The 25,864-nt window shown below is 41.0% G+C and overlaps 1 protein-coding gene across 1 annotated transcript in view; it reads left to right on the plus strand.

The window, feature by feature from the left end:
• The window catches only part of TPPP (tubulin polymerization promoting protein), a 69,335-nt gene that overhangs the window by 25,897 nt on the left and 17,574 nt on the right, over positions 1-25,864 (plus strand). The window contains exon 3 of the mRNA XM_049823741.1: positions 22,354-22,507. Within this exon, the coding sequence (XP_049679698.1) occupies positions 22,354-22,507 (154 nt within the window). The remainder of the gene's footprint in view (positions 1-22,353; positions 22,508-25,864) is intronic.

Here is a 25,864-nt window from a genome sequence, read left to right on the forward strand (position 1 = left end):
TGTTCCTGAGTTACTGGTTCTCTGAAGAGCAGCACTGTGTCCTGAATAGCCAGCACCAATTTTTGCAGCTCTGCCATCAGAGTGTTCATGTCTTTAATTTAGCACGTGAGTTGAGAAAAGGTGATCATTTAAAAACAAAAAAGGGGGGGCACAGGGAGGAGTAATGCTTGCAGTCTGCCATCTTGTTAGGTGATGTTTGCCTGCAATGCTTCGTTTGATCCACTGGTTACTAAAAAGACACAACACCTAAGGCAGGAAGGGAATGCTTCTGTGCTATCTGGACATTCGTAATTCAGGCAAAAAAACCCAGAAAACCTCGCTGCAATGTTTTGCATGAAGGCAGTAAATTTCTTCTTAAGCTGTGGAACAGTTTTAAATCAAACCTGAATCTCTGTCAGTGATGGCAAGCAGTGGAAAATGTCTTCAGGCAAGTTCTTTCAGTGGAGACGGGAGTTCACTGTAAAAACCAGGGCCCTTTGTGTCTGTATGATATTGCTGAAGTCCAGTAGCTTTTCTTGCTGTGTTTACTTCCCAGTAATTGGTTTTGGAGATCCTTTTTGGGAACGGTGCCATGTTCTGTGCACAGCCGCACAGCTAACGAGAGCTTGCCCCAGGCTGTGCTAGCTGCAGAAATGGAAGCAATGCAGCTACAACTGCGTGGTGCTGCACTGAGCCGGTTGCCCAGCCCGTTGCATTGTGCCAGGTGGATGCTCCAGCCTTCTTGGCATGAGCTTGGTGTTTTAAAGTGTGCACTTTGTAGAAAGGATGGTAATGAGTGCTGACAGAAAAGGAAGAACGTGACCTTAGCAGCGCTGAATTGTCTTCCTTCTTCCTTGCCTGCCTCAGGTTTGTTCTGGGAGTCCTGAAAGCGTGGGGAATTTTTTAGGCTTACACCGTTACCCTATTTTCATGACTGTGGCACAAACTTCATAGGTTGCTTAGAAAAGCAAGAAGCTTTCTGGAATGCTCCTTCAGCAGGCATAAAAGTACAGGACTCTAAAGAAAAGGATAAGTCACCATCATCTGGTGAGGAGGAGTTAGTGCTGTAGACGTGTTCATCTCTTTGTCTCTGTTAATACAGCAGAGCATTGTACCCTTTAGTGCCATTTGTGATCATGGGCACCAGCAGCTGCAGAACAGTGGTGATCTTTGGCACCAGGCTGTGACTCTCATGACACATGACAGCACTTGCTTCATTGCCCAGATGTCTTGGGTCTTCACTCTATGGCCATCAGTTGCAAATATTGTTTAGAAAAAGAAAGTAAGCTAGTGAGAGGAACAGTTGTTGTGCTGTCTGGCTGTATTTTTTTATGCTATGTAAAAGATGCAACTGATGGCTTTTATATCATCGTAAAAGTGTGTACAAGGATAAGTTGTTTTTCTTTCAGCTAAGAACTGATATACTGTGATACTGAAACATGATGGTAGTTCATTACACCACCACGGAAAAATCGGTATGAGAAAACAAGATAGGTCTGTGCTTATTGTTTGGAATCTAACTCAGTTATACAAGATCTCCAGATACACTCATTATAATTCCTAGTGCAGTACCATTTAACCCTGGATTTACCTGCTTCATGATATCTGAGGTGTTTGTTAAGCTTCTGAATGGAACTGACAGTGCTGGGAATGCAGAGTTTATCTGACCCAGAGCAGTGTGGGAGTAATACAAGAGGCTATTGACAAGAGGATGACAGAGGAGAGGGTAGGCAGCTCTTACTCATCATCATGTACAGTCTGTATTTCACCAAAAAAGTGTTGTATGATCACTTCTGTAAGAATGAGGCTGTGCTGGTTTTGGCTGCTGTAGAGTTAATTTTCCTCACAGTAGCTGGTATAGGGCTACCTTTTGGGTTTGTGCTGGAAACAGTGTTGATAACACAGGGAGGTTTTGGTTACTGCTGAGCAGTGCTTACCCAGAGCCAAGGGCTTTTCTGCCTCTCCCCCCACCCCACCAGCGAGGAGGCTGGGGGGGGCACAAGGAGTCGGGAGGGGACACAGCCGGGACAGCTGACCCCGACGGACCCAAGGGATGTTCCAGACTGTAGGACGTCATGCTCAGCATGTAAAGCTGGGGGGAGAAAGAAAGGGGGATGTTTGGAGTGATGGCGTTTGTCTTCCCAAGTCACTGTTAGGCATGCTGGAGCCCTGCTGTCCTGGAGATGGCTGAACACCTGCCTGCCCATGGGAAGTGGGAAATTATTTCCTTGCTTTGATTTGCTTGCATGCACAGCTCTTGCTTTCCCTATAAAACTGTCTTTATCTCAGCCCACGAGTTTTCTCACTTTTACCCTTCTGATTCTCTCCCCCATCCCACTGTGAGGGAGGTGAGTGAGTGAGTGGCTGCGTGGGGCTTGGTTGCTGGCTGGGGTTAAACCATGACAGTCCTTTTTGGTGCCCAGCGTGGGGCACAAAGGGTTCGAGATAACGACAGCTTTGATTGCAACGTGCTGGATCAAATTTATAGGTGTTACTGCTGTTCAGCTTTTAATTGGCAGGCTCCTGTACTTGCCGTGGGGCTTGCTTGCCTTACTGTGTATTAGAGTAGTGCTTGTTAGTGGCCCCTTTTTGCTTTCACTGCTTGTTGTACTGCTGTAATGTTTATCATCTTAGACTGCTGTGCCTGGGAACATTTTGATAACAGCAATGGTGATGCGCCTGGGCTGGCAGGTGGCCAGGGCATCGCTGCTGTTTCTGTGCTGTTGCACTGGACAGGCTGGAACTCGGGTTGAAGGGACTATGACCTGTGAATGAGTCCACCTGGGAGCAGGACACCCCAAAGCGTCTATGGCCGTTGTTACGTCTGTGCTGCAGGAGATACACCTCTGAGGGGCTTGTGGCACAAGGGTGAGTCCACACTGGAGAAGGTACACCTCAAAGCAGCTGTGGCTGTGGATAAGTCCATGCTGCAGCAGGCACACCTTGAAGCATCGGTTCCTCACCCCTTGTCTCTGCCGCTCCTTCCTCCTCAGGGGGAGGAGGACTCCGCGCTCGGCCCCTGCTCCGCCGTGGGCTCCCTCCCTCCCTCCCTCCCGCGGGAGACAGCCCTTCCCCAACTTCTCCAGCGTGGGTCCTTCCCGCGGGCTGCAGTTCCTCACAGACTCCTCCAGCGCGGGTCCCTTCCACAGACAGGGTGCAGTCCTTCCGTCACAGACTGCTCCAGCGCGGGAGCCGCGGCCATTTTGGGGGACATCCGCTCCCCCGCTCCCCTCCACGGGCTGGGGGGGACAGCCTGCCACCTCCCCGCGGGCTGCGGGGGCATCCCCTCCTCCCCCGCTCCTCCTCTTTCCCTGACCTCGGGATCCGCAGAGGGGTTCCTCTCATGTCCCACTCCCCTCTCTGCCGCAGGTTTCCCAGCAGGTGGGGTTTCTTTTTTTGTTCTTTGTTTTTTCCCTTCTGAAATCTCTTCTCCCAGAGGTGCTACCGCCGTCGCTGAGGGGCTCGGCCTGGGCCAGCGGTGGGTCCGGCTCTCAGCCGGGGCAGCTTCCAGCAGGAGCCGGCCCTGCTGACCCTCACCTGGTACCAAAAAAAACCCTCCACGCCAGACAACCCATAACAGCAACAACGCCTTCAGAGCTAGACCTGCTTCAGCGTGGTCTTACCCACAGCCACAGCCCCTTCAGAAATAAACCTGCTCCAACATGGCCGTACCCACGGCTGCAGTCCCTCCAGGGGAGTACCTGCTCTGTCGTGGGCTTATCCATGGCCACACGCCTTGAGGTGCTCCAGCATGACCTCGTGCAGAGCCACGATGTAGGACGTCATGCTCGGCATGTAAAGCTGGGGGAAGAAGGAGGAAGGGGGGGGACATTGGGAGTGATGGCGTTTGTCTTCCCAAGTCACCTTTAGGCGTGCTGGAGCCCTGCTGTCCTGAGATGGCTGAACACCTGCCTGCCCATGGGAAGTGGGCAATGAATTCCTTGTTTTGCTTTGCTTGCGTGTGCTGCTTTTGCTTTCCCTATTAAACTGTCATTACCTCAGCCCACAAGTTTTCTCACTTTTACCCTTCCAATTCTCTCCCCCATCCCACTATGAGGGAGGTGAGTGAGCGGCTGCGTGGGGCTTGGTTGCTGGCTGGGGTTAAACCACAACAGTACTGAAAGGTAGCCTGATGAAAGAAAATGTATACCCCATATGGTAGCTGATAGCCACTCTATGAGGTGATATTCTTGTGTATATCCAAAAATAAAGAATTTTGATACTTTTCAAGCATTGTATTGGAAATAGGTGTTGGATGAAAATGATGGTGAACTGTCTGTGATTTGACTTTAGGGCATTTTTTATGCCAATAGTTAATGAGTGGTGTGAATGCAAATGTGACAGTAATGACTATAATCTGATTAAATGTTTTTTGCTCCCTCTAAGCCCTGGTACTGCTTTAAAATGAACAGTGAAGAGTATTCAGTTTAGTAATTCCTTGAGAGGACAAATACCTTTGCTCTGTGTTCTAGCAGCTCATCCTTTATTATAGCACAAATAGCATGATTTTCTAAGCTTTTGTAGTAAAACTAAATAGAAATTATTTCCTTACTTCTACAGAAAAGCTGGAACTCTGATTTCCTTTTCCAGACAGGTTGCTCTTCTTTCATCACTTCACCTCAGATGAGAGTAATGGGAGAGCTTTACATTATGCTCAAGTGGAAAAGCTGTTGAACTAAAATGCACAGAACTAGCTTGATCTTTTTTGTCAAGACAACAGACTGTGGCCTATTGGATCTCCTCTAGCCAGATGAGGAAAGCTATAGAAAGGATACTGAGCAGTCAGTTAAAGAAGCTGTTTGGTTTTCCTTCTGCTGTGCTAAAATGAACCCTGCTTGCGAATTTAACAGCCTGGTTTTGAGTTTGACCTGCAAATCCAGCTGACTGCAACTTCAGTCAACACTGGCCATTTTGAACAGTTTGTCTGATTTTAATAATTCCTTTTCTGATTTAGTCCTGTGTTCTGTGACCAGTATCTCATGCATGCTTGGGAGATTGTTCCTTTCATTGCTCTTTTAGATGCTATACTGTGTCACCCAGTCATTGGCCTCCTTAAGTTTTAGTTCTACTTCTTTAAGTACTAATTTGTGAAAGGCATAGTCCGGGTGGACAGGGAAGTGACACCTGAAGTAAACAGTAAAGGTACATAAGAGCTAGCAGACTTAAGGGCTCCCCATAGAGAACTGGATTTCTTTAATATTAGGGACACTGAATTGATGTTATCTGCTATGACATTTGCACTTTTTGCAAGTGCTCCAACTCGGTGAAAACCTTGAGATAAAGAAGATGACAAGATGTACTTTCTGGAGACAGTTACCCAAATAACTTACGCCAAGTTTTGATTAGATTCCTGTATGTGCTTGCTGCAAGTGTAATCTCTTAATCTTGGAAGAAGTCATTTGCTGAACAGCATGGCTTCTCCAACATACGAGGTGATTTTTAAAGGAGCTATAATATTGACTAAGCTCTCAACAGTGTTGTTAATTGTCATATGCTGTTGTTTAAGAAAATGAAGCATGTAAAGAGCTAAGTACCTGATTTGCAGGTACTCAGAGGAATTCTGGCCAACATTTCTGCTTGTTATCTTCATTGAGTTCCATTTGAAAATCTGTGAGGCCTTTTTGGAGCTTTGAAGAGTGGGAGGATTTGATTCTGATGCCCCTAAAGGGGTGGACACCCTACCTCTGCTACAGAGTAGGAAGGCACAAAGACATATGAGTTTTTGTAGCTGTGGTCTCATAGGGCTTTGTTGATCTATGTAGGTATAGAATAAGGTGTTTAGCAGTGCGTAAAGCTTGCTTTGGTTATGTTCCACCCTATCAGACTTTGTTTAATGATTGAAGCAGAGCATTGGCCTGAAACAGTTGCTGTTGAGCTCCTCCTGGTTTTGCTGTCCTTACTGTGAAAAATTAACTATAAATACATGCATCAAGTACTTAAGCTAGTTTTACATTAACTACTTGTAAAAACATACCTAACATAGAGGTTTTATGATAAAAATGACCAGCATGTAACCCTGCAAAGATGTTTGTCCGTTGCTTGTTATGAGGGGGTTTCCATGGTAGACCTGTACCTGCACATATGCTGTGCAGCACACAGAGCTTAACAGTGTATATGTACATGTCATTGTCTTAATCTATTGGTTTTATGTCATCCTGTTTTCCTGCAAGAGTCAGTTTGCAGTTTTGCTTTATAGGCTATGAGGATATACTTGGCTTGCTTATGAACAGCAATCTACCCTACAGGCAGTGCTAGTGGAGTGTGAGAGACCAGATGTTGAATTAGCTCCCATGGAAATTCATGAGTGGTCCTCATTCAGAAGATTTTGTATCACAGGTAAATGGGTATATAAGAATCTGGTAGGTAAGACAGTCTTCTGACATATGCACTGAAATAAGAGCACAGAATTCTAATACTAATTGCACCATTAACTGGCCAAAATTTAGAAAACTTACCCTCCTTTACCAAACATTGTGGGAATGGATATTACTACATTGAATATCCTTCTTGCACCAAAATACCATATTGTCAGCAAATGACAGTTTGGAGCAATACTTGACTTTCTTGCTTCAGCTGGTAAAATCTGTGGCTTTGAAGAAAATGTCAGCTTCAGAACTGAGATAGTAATTCAGGAAAAAAGCTGTGAAGCCTTAGATATTGCTAATGTAAAAATGTAGTAATCCCTGTTTGGAGATGAAAGAGAAAGTGCCCTTTGTACAAAGCAGAAATCAAGAGGGCAGCACTTATTTAGCAGTTTGTATTCAAAAGCTGGAGAGTTGTGACCTGCCAGAGGATGAAAGAGCGATGCCTTTAAAGGGAGTTTGTATTCCTCTTCAGGAAGGTTTCTGATGTTTGGTATGGCTTGCTACATTGTGAGGGTTTGGGGGAGTTTGGGGTGGTGGGTTTTTTTGGAAGGAAAAGCTTCTAAGGTATTTTAATAAGGATTTTCTAAGGTATCTGATCACAGCAACATTGTTCAACTGGACTCATCTAAGGACAGCTTCAGTTTCATCCTGGCATGCAGGGGTTCCTGTGCCCTGATAGATTTTGCAGCAGATGTAAGAGACAGGCTAAATTTGGCAGAAATTTCCCCTAATAGTTCAGTAACTCTAGCTGTTTCCTTAGTTCAGTCACTGAAGTTATGTTAGACATCTCCAAAATTGTTGGAATCTTTCTCAGCGCTGGCTTGATACTTTCCTTCAGTAGCGGTTGATCTAAATAAGTCACAGATTTCTAAAAGAATGTACACTTGTTCTTTCATAGTCTCCTCTCTGCTTTCACGATTCATTCCAATATCTTGGAGGCTTCCCAATTGTTCCTTGTCATTTTGGTTCACGATGATGATGTCTGCAAGATAGAAAACTCTGGGTAAACCTCTGTTTATTGTAAACTTCTGGATCTTTTAGATACAGCTAGTGCTTTGAATTAAGAGAAGTGTGCTGTAAATGAAAGAATATCTGTATTGGTGTTAACTGTCACAATTTTCTGCATTTCTTTTACGTTGGTTTCAGATGCACATGAGTCAGCACTGTAAAGACTGATAAACAAACCTTTAATCCAGGGGAGGAGATAGATTCCCATAGAGAATTTGGTCACTATCTGTTTATAGCTTTCACAAAGTGCCAGGACATTATTGACATGGACTGTTCTGCAGATTCTGTGGTACAACTGAGACTTCCATTAGTAAAATGTTTCCCTCTTTGGATGCAGAGAGAGGATCGATCTCTCTCACCCCGACGAGGACTGCCTCAGAATTAAAATGGCTTCTTTCTGAAGCTGGATGTAGCTTTATTGTAACTCTTTGTTTGGCAGACTATCTCTGGTAGAGTTATTTTAGGATTTTTAATTTTCGCTTAGGATTTTTTATCAGGAAGTGGATAGAACTCTGTGGTTTGCAGACCCTCTTTTTTTTCTCTTCAGTCTCTGCTTTGCCTACATTGACTTGTTCAGGTCTCAGAACTCAAGGGCCTGCACTTGCTGCTTGGGAGGTGAATTGCGCTTCCTGCAGGTGTTCCTTGTTATGATTAGGAAGGGAATCTTCATTCAAAATGATGGTTGTCATGTCAATTACCACAACTTCGTGTTGGGATGGGAAATGCATGGAGATGGCTCTTGGGGTATACAAAATAAGTAAGTAGGCAGATGTGTTAGCTATTTTTTTCCCTAAGCTGTGCAAAGGTACATATCCCCACAACATATGGTAAGGAGAAATGACAGAGGCATAGCAGAGGAACTTACTGAAGAATTTCTCTGCATTGGCAATAGCATACATATGGAATTGTCTTTAGACTTGTGAATCTGTAGGAGAAATGAGGTGCCACCTTTCTCATATGCAAGCATTATATAGCTTTTGCTGCTGTATAATTTAGCCTGAAGACTTCCCATCTGCATTGACAGCTACTCCTAGCCTCGGTTCTCTTTCTGTAGGAAAGAGAAATTTGCTACCAGAGAAAATAATAAGGAAGGAAACAGTCCAGAACTGGTACTTGACTAGAAAGCATGGATAACAGAAAAACAAGTATTTAGCTCTCAATTTATGTATATCTCTATGGCACACATGAGCAATAATGTTTTGAGACGAGCTACAAGTGTGAGCCTTTTCAGCTTCTACGTGAAAAGTTTTGCACTTTCCAGTAGTAGAACCTGCTCATCACTCTGCATTCTCATGGAGGTTATATCAGTGCCTGTTCTGCTAAAGAACAGTAAGATTTTTCTGGAAATTACATTGATGCTTGTGTGAGCAGAGAGAAGTAACTACTGTAATAAGATATGTGCATCATTGCCTTGTGGTAATGTTGCAACAGAGCTTTTTTCAAGAATGTAGGATATGTATGAAGTCAGACCACTCAAAGGCAAATTGGCTTCTTTGGATCCATAAAAAAAATTAAAGCACTGTGCTTAAATAAGGATCCTGTTGACATGACAATTGTCTTACATTTATTCTTTGGTCTGAATGGAAGTAGCCTTGGTTTATGGTTATTTATGGGTTTGGTTTGCTGGGTTTTTTGGTCTCTTGTCACCTTACTGCAGCATCAGCTCTCTGAAAAATGTTGGTTTTGTTAAGCTGTTTTTCATTATGCTTCAGTTTCAGGTTAACTTGAAAGCATTTTATTATGTGCCATGAGAAGAATTCAATGTGCTTGGTGTTCCCCTATTCATTCCCTGTGGTAAGGACATATCAAAGCTATCGCGAAAGGGGAACTGACCAAAACTGTGCTCTTGATGTAGAATTTGTCTTCTGACATTCTCTTGAACACCCCACCTTAGGGAATTTATTTTCAATGTGATTTCTGAGCCAGTTAAAATTTTGCGTATGTGGTTTTCAAAAATACCTTGTTCATCAATTAAAACTCTTTGTTGCTTAAAAACCTTCATTTATGTGCTTAGTGTTCTAGATGACTTGTATATAAACTGAACTAGAAAGCATGATGTCTACCAAATAAGAACAACAGCAAATTTAGAGATATTTCTGAAAACCTGGATTTGGTATCTGGAATACCTTTGGCTTTTAGTTTGTTTTGTCATGTGAAGCAGGTTAAAAAAATGCAAGACTGGACATTTTAAAAAAAATTCTTAAAATACTTGTAAGTTCAGCTTACTTCCTAATTTTCCATGTCAGCAAGAATTAGCTTGGACGCATAGATTTCCTATTTTGTTTCCCATCTCCTGGGTTCAATCCCCCCCCTTTTTTTCCGAATTATAGGAAAATACTTTTTCCACAAATTTTTTGTGTGCATTCAGTTTTTGAGTGAACTAACTTGCTTTGTTCCTGGTTGAAGTAATTTCATGTTTCTGCAAGTTTGTAGCTGATTGAACAATGTTGTACCCAAAGCAAGAACATAATTTAAAGTGCTGAAATGTCAATTGTATACATCTCTAATATATGCAATTATTTTTTCTCTGTGTGCACTTTTTTTACTTGTGGGCAAAGACTAGGAGGAATATTTTGTACAACAACTATAGCTTTCCTGTTTTCCTTTTTTAAATAGTACGGTGGATATCTCTTCAGGTGGATATCTTCAAATATTCTCCTACTCTTGTTGTAAACTGTTTGAGAGACTGGTTTGGCCACAGTCTGCCTGTTTTTCTGTCTTGCTTTTTGTTTTGTAAAATGGGAATGACTGCTGGCAGTGCAGACAATTGCATTAGTAATTTTAAGTCTCTAACTGCTGTTTCAGAAGACGTGAAGGTAAGAGGGATATGGGGAGCTGGACGTTGTTGTGAGTGTTGGAGTTTTAACACAGATTCAAATCTCCCATACAAGGAACACACGCAGAATGGGAAGATTGGAGACGTCTGCGTATTTAGAGCTTTACTGTGACCACCTAATTTGCCCTTCGTGTGGGAAGGCAATCTTCCGGAAGGGGAGGCATGTGCAGTTTCTTTGTTATTCAGGTTATATGTCTGGTTTTGCTTGAAAGAGAAATTGTGGTATTTCTGCTGTGTGCATACCTGCAGTCTGGATTCTTGCTTCTTGAAGTTTGTGATTTGGTCCTTGGTCATTGTTTATGACAAACAGATGTCTTGTGGGTTTCTCTGCATGTGACCTCTGGATATGAACTGCCATTGTACTTAGTTTTTCTTCTTTCACTTGATGTGTCATTCTTGATTTCACACCTTTCTATCTCCATCCATGGTCAACGATTCCCGTAGACGGAGCTTGCACTCTCAGTTAATGCCAGCTGTCTATTTTTAATGCTGCCACCTTCTCATATTGCCAGCAGAAAACATTAGCAGATATACATACATCCAAGTTTCTCCCTGTCTTCAAGATCACTAAAACAACCCCTCCCACATACACACACTTTTTTACTTACCTGAATATATCTGACCTCTCAGAAGAGTTCACTATCATTGAGCTGTCACTGGGTTCAGAAGCTGCTTTCATGCTTATATGTGATTTGACATGGAAAAAATTCCAACCCTGTGAAATCCTTTGAAAAACTGGAATAGTGCTGTTGTAAAACCATCCGACAATGATATTTTCTTGTTGGGACAGTCTATAAAAATCTGTTGGGTTTCAATTCTGTGTTATTAGACTCTAAAGGAAAATACCACTGTGAATTAAATGAGACTGATGCTCTGGCTTCCATAGTAGCATTTTTGGAAGCCACGAGCCGCTACCACAGTCCCCAGATACATCAAGCTGTGTTGCTCAACGTTTAAATTCTGTTTCAGAAATAGCTGTGCAAAGACACTTCTTATGTATAGTATTAAATGGTATTATACTTTTATCTCAAAAAAAACCCCAAACAAAACAACAGACGAGTCTGTAACTGGAAATATTTACTTGGAGGGTAGGGGGCGAATGTCCTGGAGCTGGGTACCTCAGCTGTCAGCTAGGGCTTTCTACATTTCTTGGCCACAAAATAGGAGTAAACTTGCTGTATCTTGGCAGTATGGTCGTTAACAAACAGCAGCAGTGCCTGAATAATAAAGTGAATATGCTCTGTGTGAATTAAAGGTTGCTCTTCCATCCCTTTCCCTTCATTTTTCTTGTCTTCAGTCTGTGACTTTTTTTCTTTATACTGAACAGTGTAACTTCTGAATTAGGATGGGAGTCTTGTCAGAGGCCTCATGGGAACAATGTTCCAGACATCTTTCCCTACTGGAAGAAGCAATAAAATGTTCAAATTGCACTTGTAGTTTTACTTGAGCTTCATAGTGATTTTAAAAACATGTCCCCACAATTCACACCCTTTGCCTTGCCACCGTCTTGCATTGTTCTTTTCCTGCTGCTCTGATGTAGATTGGCCCAATGTAGGTGAAATGGCCATTTTGGTACCTATAAAGATCCTGCCTGGGAATTAAAAAACCCTCATAATATTAGACATTGTAAAGATATGGAGCTAGGCTTTTTGCTGAAACATCGCAAAATCCCAGGAGGAAAACGACAAAGAATTTCTAGGAAACTTAGCAGCACGTAGAAGTTTTGGGGTTTTTTTTAATGTAATTTTAAGGAAAAACTGAGAGGATAAAAACTTTTGGATGATATGTTGCTAGAAAGAAGCTTGGATCCTCACTGTTGTTGCACAATAATGAGTTGGATTCTGTTATTCCATTCCTTGTGGAATGGTTTACTTTCAAGGGCCAATTCAGTTCTTAATGAAAACATAATTTAAGCTCTAACATCTTGAGACTTAGTGAGTTATGATCTTACTGTGTCATGTCCTATTTAATAATGCCATTGTTCCTTGACCTCTTGCAGTTGCACTTGAATTTTGTCTGAATTGAGTAAGATGTCATATATAATCATACAGTATCTAGTCCTTAGTGAGATACTGTGCTTTTCTGTTCTGAGTCTTATTAATAAAAATAGCACTGTCTTATGTAACCGTTTGATTTCTACTGTGGAGATTTCATTTTTCTTTCCTCTATCAAATGCCACGTCCTGTTCTTGGTTAACTGATCTCATCAAAAGAGGTAACTTGTCTTCCATGAATGTCAGCACAGTCAAAACACAGATACTGCATGTGGAGAGAAAGCAGTAAGGAAGGTTACTGGCTATCAAAAGCCTGAGGGGACTGGGTGCTAACACAAAAGTTCATTGGGTTACAACTCCTCTCCTATCTCTGATTGTCATGTATTTGTACAAATTTGGGTTAATATTATAACAGAAGTCCTGAAAAATAGCTAGTAATCTGAAAGCTGTTCTTGAGAATCTTTTTCTTTTCATATTTGTGAACAAGTTTCTATGGATTAACTGCTTGGGATCAAATGCATTCACTTTTGCTTAGAGGACGTTTGGATGTGCAGCACTGGTCTTGCACACGGTGACGGCTTGTGACGGTATTCTAGCTTCCTTTCAAGAGGGTTTGTGTTGGACATTGTTTCATTGCTTGTAGACTGGTCTCCTTTTTAACCAAATATTTTCGCACAGCTAGGGAAAGTGAATCAAAATAAACCTAGCTGCTGGGGGGTTTTTCTTGGGTTTTTTTTCTGGGACATGAATGAGATGTGTCAGTTTATGGGATTGCTGGTGAGAGCTAGAAGGATGTCTTATCTGTGTTTCCTACTTTTCTTTCCCTCTGTTATCAAGCAATGAGTTCATGTGCACTGCTTTAACTGGCAGAGAAAGTACAGGTGATGTTGGTTCTTTGCCCTGTCTTCTCAGCTGTAATGTCTTTGCCATAAGCCTCTGCACTTCAACAGCAAAAAGAGCTTCTGAAACTGTAGGGGCAGTATCAGCTGCTTCAGCCCTCTGAAATATAAAATGCTAAGCATTATTTTAAGAAAATAGCTTCTTATTACTAGCTTATGTAGTAAGCTCATCACAGCCTGGGGGAAGACTGACAGTGGAAATGATTAGCTATTGAGAACTGTTAGTAATTCTTCAGCTATCCTTAACTGCTTTGATTTATTGGTATGAGGCTGACTTAATGAGCACAACGACATCATCCTCTTGGATTTTCATATTTTGGATGTGCTCAGCAGTGTCCTTGGCAGCTGTAAACTGTATTAGGTTGTTACACCGTGATTAACAGTTTCTGCTCCCTTCCCCTATCATCTGTGTGTGCCCAGCCTGGTGCATATCCTTAAGATGACAAGAGCCAAAGAGAACAGCAAATAAATTGAGCCCTCTGGAGAAGAAACCGGCATATCTGCAGAAGCTTCATTCTGAGGCACTGTCTTCCTGCTTTAGCACTAGTTCGTCCCCTATCTTTTGGGTCTAAGACCTGTGTGCAGCCTCTCTTTTTTTTTTTTGCTGTCCATTTCTTACATCCTTCTGTACTTTGGCTAACTTCACTGCTGCTGTCACTCACCCCTGCCATGTCCTTTAATGTCTAACTTCCATCCAACTTGTCCTCACAAATAATGCCAGTCCTTCATGCACCCAAAAGATAGATTTCTATATTACAGAACAACATGATCTGTAAGTTGCATGTAATTTATTGCATTCTTTCACAGAAGTAGGCAGCATTCTAAGGATAAAAGCAATACGCTTGTGATAAAATTACTGTCTTTTATCCATGGTTTGTGTACAGTTATTACATTATGTGTGTAGCGTCCAGGGGTTTGACAGCCAGAACATCTCTCTTCTTTGTATGATACCAGTTAACAAGGAAAAGTTGAAGTCCTCCCACACTACTTGGTAGCACATGCTTCTCTCTCTCTTCAGACTAGGGTACATGCCTGTCATGAGAAATGCATTTGCAAACTCCTTCGATGTAAGCTGGGGCATGTGCTTTCTTCAGGCTTGACAGACTTTTCCAGATAATTTCTTTGCAGCTTTTTATCAGTAGCTAACTATTACATGGGTCTTTGCTCTTAAATATCCAGATATAGCATTACTTTTGTTCTCTGAAACTGACACCCCCCCCCCCCCCCCCCCCAAAAAAAAAAAGTGGATTCTGCTACTTCTTTAAGCTAATTTCTTCTCTCCCTCTAACCCCTGTATAACTATCAGACCTACTTTCTGCTTGGACTTTTTCTTTTCCTCATCCTCCTTAAGTCCCATTAATCTCTTTAACCCCTTTAACTTATTCTGGGGTTTGGTTTCCTTTGGAAGCTTTTACCTACTACATGTTTTTGCCAAGTCATTTTCTTTCTCCAGCCCCCCTCTTCATTCCCTTCCCAATACTACTTTTTCTGATAGGCTCATAGATTTTGGGTCCCCCCCCTCCCCCCCTTTTTTTTTAACTTCAGATTTTCTTTTTATGGAGATGAATTTTCACTGTGAGTGAAGCACATAGGAAGGGAATGCAACAAAAATAAATCCAAGAGGAGGAAAAGGTTAACTTAAAATATAGAAGAGAGTTTTCACGAGAGAAGTCTAAAATATTTAGATTAAAATAAAGCCTGATAAAGATATCAACTGCTGGTTTAGTGAGCTGCTGAAGTCCTCTTGCTTCAGATTTTCAAAGCACGGCAGTTCACAAGTTGTCACAGTTTCAGATATTTAGAATGAACTAGGCGCACTTTGCTTTACCCTTGCTCACTAATGAGGCAGAAAGCACCCAGAGGGAAACTGGCACTTCCAGGTTCAGTTTCACAGTGAATGATGTGTGTTCTTCTGCCCTTGCTGCCCACTCCCTGACTCCCCAGAGGCTTCTGCAAGTGATGACTATTGCTGTGATATAGAGAGAGCATTTCACACTGCAGTTGGCATTGTGCCTCTCTTGTTCCTTTGCTCTCCTGGAATGATGAGAAAACTGATGATGGCATTGCCTTGTGATTGTGGGGTATATGAAGCCATTCAGTTCAACTCCTTATGTCTGATTTGGCCAAGATGCTAGAAATTACATTTATAGTTATTGTGAAGGTCATCTGGATGTCATCTTTGTCAGTCCTCATCTTTACCTCTGGCAAACAGCCATGGACTCAAAGGCACCTGTGTTCCAGAAGTGGCTGCTACCTTAGCTGAAGATCCTGTTGTAGCTTCTTCCTAGGATCATTTTTCTGAGGCTATCTTCTGGAAGTTTATCTTCTTTCCTAGTAATTTGCCAATTTACTCCTGCTTGCATCAACATCCAGATGTCTAATTTCAGTATCCTAGTTCTACCTGTTAATTGGTTAGAAGTCTCTGATACAAAGTGGTACCTCAAGTTTTGTTTTCTTAATGGGTTCTTTTACAACCACCTTTCTTGAGAGCCATTAGATAGTGCAGCACAAAGAACCTGGTAGAATTGTATTACAGTATCTTTCTCTCCCCCTCTTCTCCCTTCAGCTATATTTATCAAATTTTTGTACAAGTCCCTGATTTGGGTTAGTCATACATTGTTCAGTTTTATCGAGGAAACTATGTTCTCTTTTTAATTCACAAGTTTTTTGCATTATATATCTAAATTTTGTCATTTTGTACTTGACATATACAGCAAGAAACAGATCTTCACAGGATATGTTAAATACTCCATTAGATTGCAAGGTTCTAGCAGCCTAATTAGCCTACCTACAGACCTAGCTTTAGTTTAGGACTTTTTTTCGGCTGTCAATTGTGGGGCTGATGGCCAGTAAAAATGCTGAGCTGTGTAGCCCAAAGAGAGCGGAAAGTGAAAATTGTAAACCACAAAAGGGAAAAAATAAACTACCAGCCCTGTGGCACAGTCTGCTTCCTGGTTGAACAGATTAGCCTTGGACTTTGTGCTGGTAACATTAGAGCAGACATTCTTGGGAAAAAGAATACATCTGTTAGATGAGCAATGAATTTCGCAGAGACCAGTATAAACCATTTTTGCTTCAAGGAATTTGTGGTACCTTTTTACTGTCAACATGTACAGTACAAATACCACTAACCATTGCTATTAATGTACATTATGTTTATAGACTACATCCGCAAGACTTGGTATGTTATCACAAGTAGCAAGAAAAGAATAAATGTCAGTTCTACTAAATGAACAGGAGTGAATGCTTTGGGAAATACCATAGTAATAATGATAAAGTTGCTGCTGTAAAGTGGTAAATCAGAAAAATCTATTTCTATGAAAATCAGGGAGTTTCAGCTGTAGTGAGTTTTTAGTATGACAGATTGCTTTTGGGAAAAAAGTGAAAAATCCTGGACAAGTTGAGCAAGATCCATCTATTATTTCTCTTAACTTACGAAAATGAAGCATGTTTTAGAAGAAACGCTTCCCATTTCCCATTGTTAAAATTAAGTAGAAACAGCTACAGTTCGAAGTCTGGTCTGAATGTCATTAGGAAATATGCCTTTGTTGAGGTTTGGGGTAAAAAGTCCCACTTATGGTCTGTTCTCAATGTTACCATGACACCTTTATATTTGAATAATTAAAATGATTAGTTCTGATAATTCAGGAGTGTTTCTTATTATTTGGTTAGCAGTTACCAACATGGATGTGGGAGCAGTCGTGGCAAATCGGAAATTGCCTAGTTAAACTTATTGTGCCAGTAAGTCAGAAACTGTGACAAATAAGCCACTCAGGCATTCTGTTGCCAGCACAATCCTTCGTTCTGTCTTCTGAATGAATGAGACTGCCTTGGGACGGGAATAAATATAGGGAGTACCCAAAGTCCTGTTTGTTCTGATTTACAAGAGATGACGCTGTTGAGTTTTACTTGACTGCTCAGTTGACTGAGACACCCAAGTCCATGGTGAATTTAGAATAAATAAACCATACAAACAAAGCTCCTTGTAGAAGAGTTTATACAAAAACATTTGTTGGGCTCCCACCTCTAGCTACGCCGTCTTCAGACCCTTGTCAGACTTTCTGTACTCCTCAGGCCTTTGTGGGTAGATGACAATTTCCATGGCAAAACAGTCCTGGTTAGTGTATCCTGCTGTCATCCTCTCTGGCATGCTAGCTGGAATAGAAGCTTCTCTGAGTATTTTTAGGTCTTCCTCTCCCTGTTCAATCTAAGAAAACTGAAAGCAAAAGTGACCTTTTGGGATGGGAGTATGGGATGACTTTTCGTGGCTCAGAGATTAAGAGAGAAAACGATTAAGTTGGAGACTGCTGTATTAACACTGAACTGTAATAGTGCTATGGAGATAAAGATTTCTAATATTGGTCAAGAATTTTGTGTATTGGGTATGTGGAGTGTATTTGTATAACTTTTCTTCTCAGCTAAAATTATAGACAACAGTTAATCCAAATAGTATTTAAGTCCATATAAAATGGAAGTATTAACTTGCAACAGTACGTTTTCACACTGCATTATTCTAATCTTGTGAACACAGGACACTGTTAGTGGCAATATTTGCAAATGAAAACAGCATCACTTGCCGTTGCAGTCTACTTTGGGCCAATGTTTGATCTTTTACACTTTATGTTCACTCTGCTGATGTCCAGGCTCAGAACGGATGCCTTTACGTATGTGGATTTGGGCTCCTAAAAGCAAACTGAGGAATTCAAGCTTTAGTTCAGAATCTTCCCATTGGTAGTGGTTACATGTGGAGAGACCCGTCTAAGAAGGGGAAGTGATAGGAAGCTTCCTAAAATTCTTCTGAGTGTGTTCAGTCTGTTCCCAAAGGTAGGCATGGATACAAGCCACTTCCATGAGTATACCATGAATACACTGTTTCCTCCACCCAAGGATGATGCATTAAAGTAATTCTGTTTGTTGTAAGAAGCAGAGCTTAAAATAGAATGGCATGTAGGAATGTGTCCTTCCTAAACATAAAGGTTTCTTTGTGTCATAATAAAGTACAGGGCTTTAAAAATTTATATTATTAATGTCCCTCATATATATTTTGTTCTTTTCATTGAGGTGGCCAATCTTATGATGACTGTTTTCATACAAGCCTTTTTTTTTCCCCACCTTCCCTCTATTATTACTGTTTTCCATTTTGTCTCATTTTCTGGTCAGATAGTTTTAATTTGCATTTCCAGTGTCTGATTGTGTCATGTTTCCGTAGCTGTTCACACGTTCCTTCTATTCCATTCATCATCTTTTTTCTTTTTTTTTTTTTTCTTTTTTGCCTTTTTTCCCCTTTTTCTTTTTTAATGTACAGTATTTTATCTTCTTTCTAGGTCTCTATTAACTATCTGGAGTGCTAAACCTAAGAGAAGGGTGTTAATAACTGAGAGATTGCCCTTGGCATACTTAATTGTAGACAAGTTGTTTGAACTTGTAACACTTGGAAAATGAAAGTTAATATATTTGTTTTGTTATTCCCATGGAAACAAGATATTTATAAAATATTTATAATGAGCTTCTAAAAACAAGTTACAAATATACACAAAGAAGCTGATTCTTTGTAGCAGTTGCTTAATAGAAAGAAACTGGTTTCTTGGGATTTTTAGTTGTTTTTTTTTAGTTTAACTTCATGACCTCTGAAAAGCTGGTGTTAGGAAGGGGCTTCCATTTTATATGGACTTGAATACTATTTGTGGGCTGTGAGCGCACATTGCCGGCTCATGCCCAGCTTTTCATCCACCAGCACCCCCAGGTCCTTCTCGGCAGGGCACTTCTGTGGATCTGGAGGGGGCTGATCCTGTGGCTTAAGACTGTGTAAATCAAGAGCTATGTAGGTTTGTCGAGAGACTTTGCCTTTGTCGTTTTGACCTACTCGGCCTGTTTTCTCCTCTGCATTCAACCCGTGACTGCGCAGACAGAAGAGAGGGTCGGAGCGTGCTGTCCTGCTGAGTAACCGTGATGACAGCAGCTGCTCAGAGCTCTTTGAGACCTGCCTCTGGAGACAGGAGGTGTTGTAGAATTGCTACCTGGTAATTTAGATGCTATGGTACATGGCATACATGTACCGTACATGGCGTACCAAAAGTGCCAGAACATGTCGTGAGTTAATCAAGAGTTACCTTGTTAGGCTTTTCCATGAGACTTGGTGTACTTTGCACCTGTAGAATTTTTGAGTTAATTATGATGCTTTTCAAATGGATTTGATAATATTGTAATAGATGGAAGGGGGAGAGATGATGATTTTTGGAGTGTGGAGGAAGATATTGAATTTCAAATTTAAAGCTGCTTTATTTAGGAAACTTTTACTTGGAGTATAGTTCCAAAAATTCCTTTACTCCCAATATATTTTTAGTGTCACTCCAATTAATGTATTTTGCTGGTAAAGAATATCTGCCATGATGCACATTTCTTTTTCTTTCGCATCCCGCAGCAATACTACATTCCTCATATATGTATCCAATTTGTGGTTGCACCTTAAGTTGGAGGGGGAAAAAACCCTCATTTCCTTTCCCCATGTTAGTGAGATGGGGAAAAGACCAAATGTGAGAGGTGGGAATGGCTATGTCTTAGACCAGAAAAAGATGTTCTTTGTTCCTCTTGGCACCCTTATTTATATATTTTTCCTTTTAATACAGGAGAAGGAAAAAAAAAAAAGTTGTACTCTTCTATTTGATAAGTGCAGAACCAAAAATTCTACATGTGTTAATAAAAGTAAAAGGAGTCAACATGAACTTCAACTGTTTTTGCTGAACATGGTCATTCCCTTTCCCATTGTGATGATCCTGAGTGATGATCTGAGCTAAACTGTAGCAATCCTGATTGGAGTTTGAAAGGTCTGTATGTTAGACTTGGCTGTGCGTCTGGAGTGAACAAGGGCCTTAGTGTGGTGTTACGCTGACGCTTTGCAGTGATTGCCAGTGCCATCTTTTTCTAAATGAGAGGCAAACCAGAATGAAGTCCTGACCTCTTGAGCTAGTTAAAAGTTCTTGGATATGTTTCATCAGAATAGAGATGTTAATCCTATTAATGAGAATCCTGGACAAATTCCAAGTAGTTAATTGCAGTTTATTCCCTGTGTCTTTCTGATTAATGAAATACTGGATTATAGTCTTCTTTTCCATTGTCATAGTGTTCTCTTAGTAGCTACTTCCATGAGATACTCCAGCATATGCTTCACCTAAAGCAGACAAGTAGTTGCAACCAGCAAAGTTTGGTCAAAAAACGGATGAAGTTTATTTCTGGCTAAAATAGGGAGTGTGAGGGATGTAGGGATTTGCTACATGTTGGCCTGTGTTGAAAATAAAGGATACTGGTAATGAATGGTATGTAAAGGGTTGCATTAGTGTTGAATCTTGTGAATAACCAATTTCTCCTTGTTTTAAAAGCCTAGGATAAAATTTCATTTTTGTGTTTAATGAAAGGAGTCACTTCCTAACCATTGGTGTCTAAAACTGAGAAATGTCACTTCCCCCTTACATTAGTGGAGGCACCCTCCAACTGAGGGGAATTTGACCTCTGAAGGTATCTAAGAGAAGACCAAAGATAAATCGATGATAGATAGATAAATTGCTCTTTGCAGTGGCTCTTTGTGACCCTTCAATTAAAATTAGATTTCTACACATAGTTTTTCTAGCCTGAGATTTCTGTTGCCAGTGCAAACTTCCTTTATCCTTGCATCTATCATTTATTGCTGTATAAACAGCTGTCACTGTTGAAAGGACTGGTCTGGGTTGTGTGGTGTTCTGTGGTTTGTTGGGTTTTTTTTCTGATTTGCTTGAAATACTCTTTACATTGGCATAAAAAGAAATGCTTAAGCAGCAAACGAAATTTGTGTAGTAGCATGTTTCCCCAGCAACATGGTTTCTCAAATATTTTTTTGACTTTGAGGGTTTCATAATGTTGTAAGCAATTGAAAACATCTTCTGCTATTAAAGATGGTACTACTTAAAGTTACATCAGCATTAGCATCAGAACATCTTTTTGAAAATCTTTCTATTTGATCTGTTAAATTTTAGCTTAAAACGTATGGCTAAATTTTGGTGTGTAAATGCTTGTTCTAAAGATCAGGGAATCTGTAATTTAATAATACAGGAAAGGGTGTGTTTTGTGTGTGATATAATTCATAGGAAAGAAAAATTTTAATTTTTTTTAATGGTGAGTAATCTCACTAATGCTGTGGCCTCACACCTGAATTTTAAAATGAGAAACACTAAAAATAGTTTCATATTAGGAAAAAAAAAAGGAACAGTATGTACTCCACTACATTATCTCCTGCCTAAACTGAATATTTTAAAATGCTAGAAAACAGACTTGCATTAATCCCCTTTTGGTTAAACACATCTCTGTAGTGAATGCTGAGTTTCTTTGTAAGTTTTATCAATTGAACCCTTTGGCCTGATGGGTATAAAAGATCTCCAGGAGTGACTCTATAAATAGATGTCTGTAAAGTGTGAATTTCCCACTCTACCTGTCAGATTTTGCACTGTATTGCTGCTATTGCAAAATCTTCTCCACCAAAAGTAAGCCCAAGCAAGTAATTTACTAGTGTGGAAATATGGGCTTCCTATTAGTGAAAACAACAGCAAGTCTTCAGCTCTGAATTTCTGGGGGGTTTATGGGTGTATCAGACTGCTATAGTGTGTTCTCCATGAACCTGTGAATGTTTTATGAAGGTGATAGTCTAAGAAGGAAAACAGGTATTGAATTTAAATGCGCCACTTTAAAATTTGTCTGTCTTTAATAGATTTGTCAGTCTTTAATAGAGGAGGAATTTCAAGTTTTTAAGTGCTTTTCAATAGTTTGCTTTACAGAACAGCATTATTCTTAATTTACTTGTGAATATGTGAATAGTGACCTATGAATAATACGTCATAACCAGTTACTCAGAGGAATAAAAAAATATTAAATAACAAAACGCACTTAAGGTGCTTCAATTCTTGTCTTTTATGTGTGCAAGCTTTACAAGAGATCAACCAAATGAGACTGTATTTGATTTGATAAGCTGCAGGCATTCTGACAGCAGGCCAGGTCCCTTTATTTCCCCTTTACTTCTGAACATTCATCAAGGGATGTTTCTAAAGCACTATCCTACTGATGTACATGAAAAAAGAAAGTGATGTTCCTGGAATTTGTTTTACTTGACACCATAAATGGGCTGCGTGGGTCTTCCTGTTCTGTTGTGGTTTTCGGTTGTTCACTGTGGTAAACTGAAACCATTTTGCTATTCTTGGAATGCTTGTGTGCTCTCTTGTAATTCCTTTCAATTTCTGTGTGTTTTGACAGGGGAAAGTCTTCCAGAACTATCACTTTTGAGCAGTTTAAGGAAGCTCTTCAAGAACTCTCGAAGAAGCGATTTAAAGACAAGAGTGATGAGGAAGCAGTTCAAGAAATATATAAACTAATTGAAGGAAAAGCCCCGATTATATCTGGAGTAACGGTATGTTACTGATCGAATGGATGGATTGTTCTTGCTGCCCTTTGTTCTACTGCAGTGTTGTTATATTCACCAGCTTCCCTTTACAACCCGCAAATCCGAGCAGCGTGCCTCTGGGCCTGAAGGCAACAACTGTGCCGAGCTGAGTGGGAGCAGAGATTGTGCAACAGCTGAGTGTTGCACTACTGTGTATTCTTCTGTGGCATTCTCATTGCTTCTGCTGGGAATTGTAGTACCATCTAGCAGCATGGTCAGGAAAATAGAAGAAGAGGTCTTGTCTGTGGTTAGAACACAGAAATGTTCATGAAGAGCGGTGTATCCAAATCCAGAAGAGTAGAAGGGGATTAAATATAGAACCTCATGAAACAGTTCTAAGCTGTCATGTGAAATACCAAAAAGACTAAAGCAAAGAGATCTTAAAATACATTTAATACACCATGTGAATCCCAGAACACTGGAAATCTGGCAATGGCAATAATTATCATGTGGTCTGGGTTTTATTTTTTGTTTGTTCCAAGTCTGCCAGAACTGTAATGTTCTTTATTTATCTTTCTTTTTTTTCTTTTTTAAATATTGGCACTAAGCTTTATATATGAAAAGGAAGTTATAAAGCCTAGCGTACATAAGTTTGGTTGTCCTTTTAAATGCTCAGGTTAGGCAAGCTTTTACCCTGTAGTTCAGGAGATACTGGAGTGTTTACCATCAACTTGAATAGTCCTGTCAATTTAGTTCATCTGCTTAAAATTTGTTCTTCTGAATGTTGGCTGTAGAGCTGTGAATGAAAATCCAATTGTAAATAATCCTTCCAGAAGTTGATTCTGCACAAATGAACAGTGGAAATGCCAAGTGGAGAGATCTCTTTTTGAGTTGTATAATTTGTCTGATTTTTACAATGTTTTACTTTATTACTCTTGTACTCTCATTTGAAACAAGTGATAATACTGATACAGACTTAAAATAATGAATCTTCCTTTTTGTCCTTCACTCATTTTAGTGAGTTTGAATAACTTGTTCATCTATCCAGGGATTCTTCCTATGAATCGTACACATTCTTCTAGGCCTCACTCCTGATTCCATTTTTGGAATTTCAGCAATTGGATATTGAAATGATCAACAGCTACTAATAAGGGAACAGCTTCTTTCTGCGTGGATGACAGGGTGATGAGAGAGCTTTGCAGATGCAGGGTAGTGTCATGTAGGTGCCGCAGAGGTATACAAATATGCCAGCAGCAGGGGCAGAGGAATGGAGGGGGGATATGAGCCAGCAGTCTGAGGCTTGCCTGTACTCCTGTTGCCTATGCAGTCCTGGGGAGGGTTGGAGAAGAAGTGAAGAAATAATGGGAGAGCAGGGTGATCACAATATTCTCTCCTGCTTGCTGGCAAAGTAAGGAACAGGAGGCAGACCTTAAAGGGAGGGAGATTACAGTGGGACCGTGTTGAGGGGTTGGAACTCCAAATTTTCAGTTTGTTTTGTGATGCTAATTTAGTTCCACATGTGGTAAAAATGACCCAAACACTTCAATATTAAAGGCATTAAAATAAATAAATAAATACATGGCCACTCTCCCCCCAGCAACCTGGGAATGCAGATACGAAATCTGTGTCAGGCATTCTAATGCTTTGTTTACTTTGGGAAGTCTATGTCCTGGAAATTTTAAGTTGGACTGCTTTCTATATGGTTAGACAGAGTTATATGAAGCTTTTTTTTAAACTGTTCTAGGATAGCTTAGTCATGCTATGTAGTGTGTGCCCTGCTCTGTATAGCTCTGCTGTAGGTCTTATAGGTTTAGTTGAGGTTTCAGCCAGAAAACTTTAGTGTGACTACCGACATGCTAATCTAAACATATTAGGGAGGGAGTTGAAATGTTGCGATAAAAGATTTTTTTCTTTCTTTCTCTTTTTATTTTTTCTTCTCCTTCAGAATGTTGTAGAATTACAAAAATCCCTGCTTGTGATTTATGTGGTTGAGAAGGCTCAACAGCCAGACATTGAAACTGAGTGAAATTTTGGGCTGCTTTCTAATCTGCAATGGAAGATGTATGGTTGGCTTGGTCACATAGGAGGAAAAACAGCAGGCAACTGATAGGGGTTAATTAAGCCATAGCTTTATTAGCTCATTTGGTAGTGATCTGGCAATAGAATATATAGTGCAGGTCATGTATCTTTGACAGTTTACAACCAGACATGTAAACGAAGCGTAGGGCCTTTTAGCTGCCCTCACTGTTACAGAAAGGCTACAAGAGAGCAGGACTGAGGTTCTTTCTTTTCCTGTACCAAAACCTGAGTGCTGCAACTATGTTGAATGCATTTCTCCACCTCCTGTGGAACAGATACTTGCTTTGGTCATTGCTGGTTCTTAAAATGAAACCAGTTGAACCTCAGTGTATATTCAACAGGGTCCTGACATAAGAACGTAGAATAACTTCAATTGAAAGGACCTGGGATGATCTCAATCAAACTTCTGCTCACAAGAGGGCTAACTTCAAAGCTAGATCAGGTTGCTCAGGGTCCAGTCCCGTCAAATTTGCTGTGAGGGTGGTGTGGTGTGGGTGGCAGGGCTGTACAGCAGCGACAGCACTTTAAAAGCTAGGTGGTGGGTGCTCAGGGTGATGGCGATGTGGGCAGGATTGTATTGTCACAAAAAGGGACCTGTTAGGGGAAGAGCAAGGAAGCCAGAGTGCAGCCCACAGAGCGCAGCAAATGAAGCACAGCAGCAAGAGTGCAAAGAGGCTCAGAAATTCCACTCGAGAGTACGTGGGTCTGCTTGAAGACTGCACAGTGGTGGTCTCGGCATGCTGCAGGACATACCATCCAGCACATGGACATGCGTTAAGATGCAATAGTAGCCCACAGGACTACCATTAGCACATCAGAGTCCTTGGCTCCAGAGCGAGGAGCCCTCTATCCAGGTCCTGCGCTGCAGAGTGCTCTTGCCTCTGCCTGGAGGTCAGGGCAGCGGTGACCTCTCTTGTGGGAGATGTGCTGTGGTCAAGGCCCTGAGGTTCCAGATTAAGGGGGAAGATGAACAGGAGACTGACATGGTATTTATGGAAAACCCAAGCTACACAAGGGGAGGAAGGAGTGACAGCTGGAGACCAAGTGAACAGAGACTATCAAGATGGAGAAGGCTGGAAGCTTGTGACTTCTGGCAACAAGAAGTCGCAGATCTGTTCCGCCTACAGATCTCCAGTTTCAGAACAGGTGTAGTACTCTGGGCACTGGTGAGGATCAACAAGACCCATCAGAGTCAGCTGAGCCTGAACTTAGTGTCCAAACAAAAGGGAAAAAAATGAGCGATAGTGTCACTCCTCACTACCTGGTGCTATGGGGACAGGCAGGTTCTTTTAAGGATCCTTGATG

Source organism: Accipiter gentilis, chromosome 20 (assembly GCF_929443795.1).
Source record: "Accipiter gentilis chromosome 20, bAccGen1.1, whole genome shotgun sequence".
In the NCBI taxonomy this organism is placed as follows: domain Eukaryota; kingdom Metazoa; phylum Chordata; class Aves; order Accipitriformes; family Accipitridae; genus Astur; species Astur gentilis.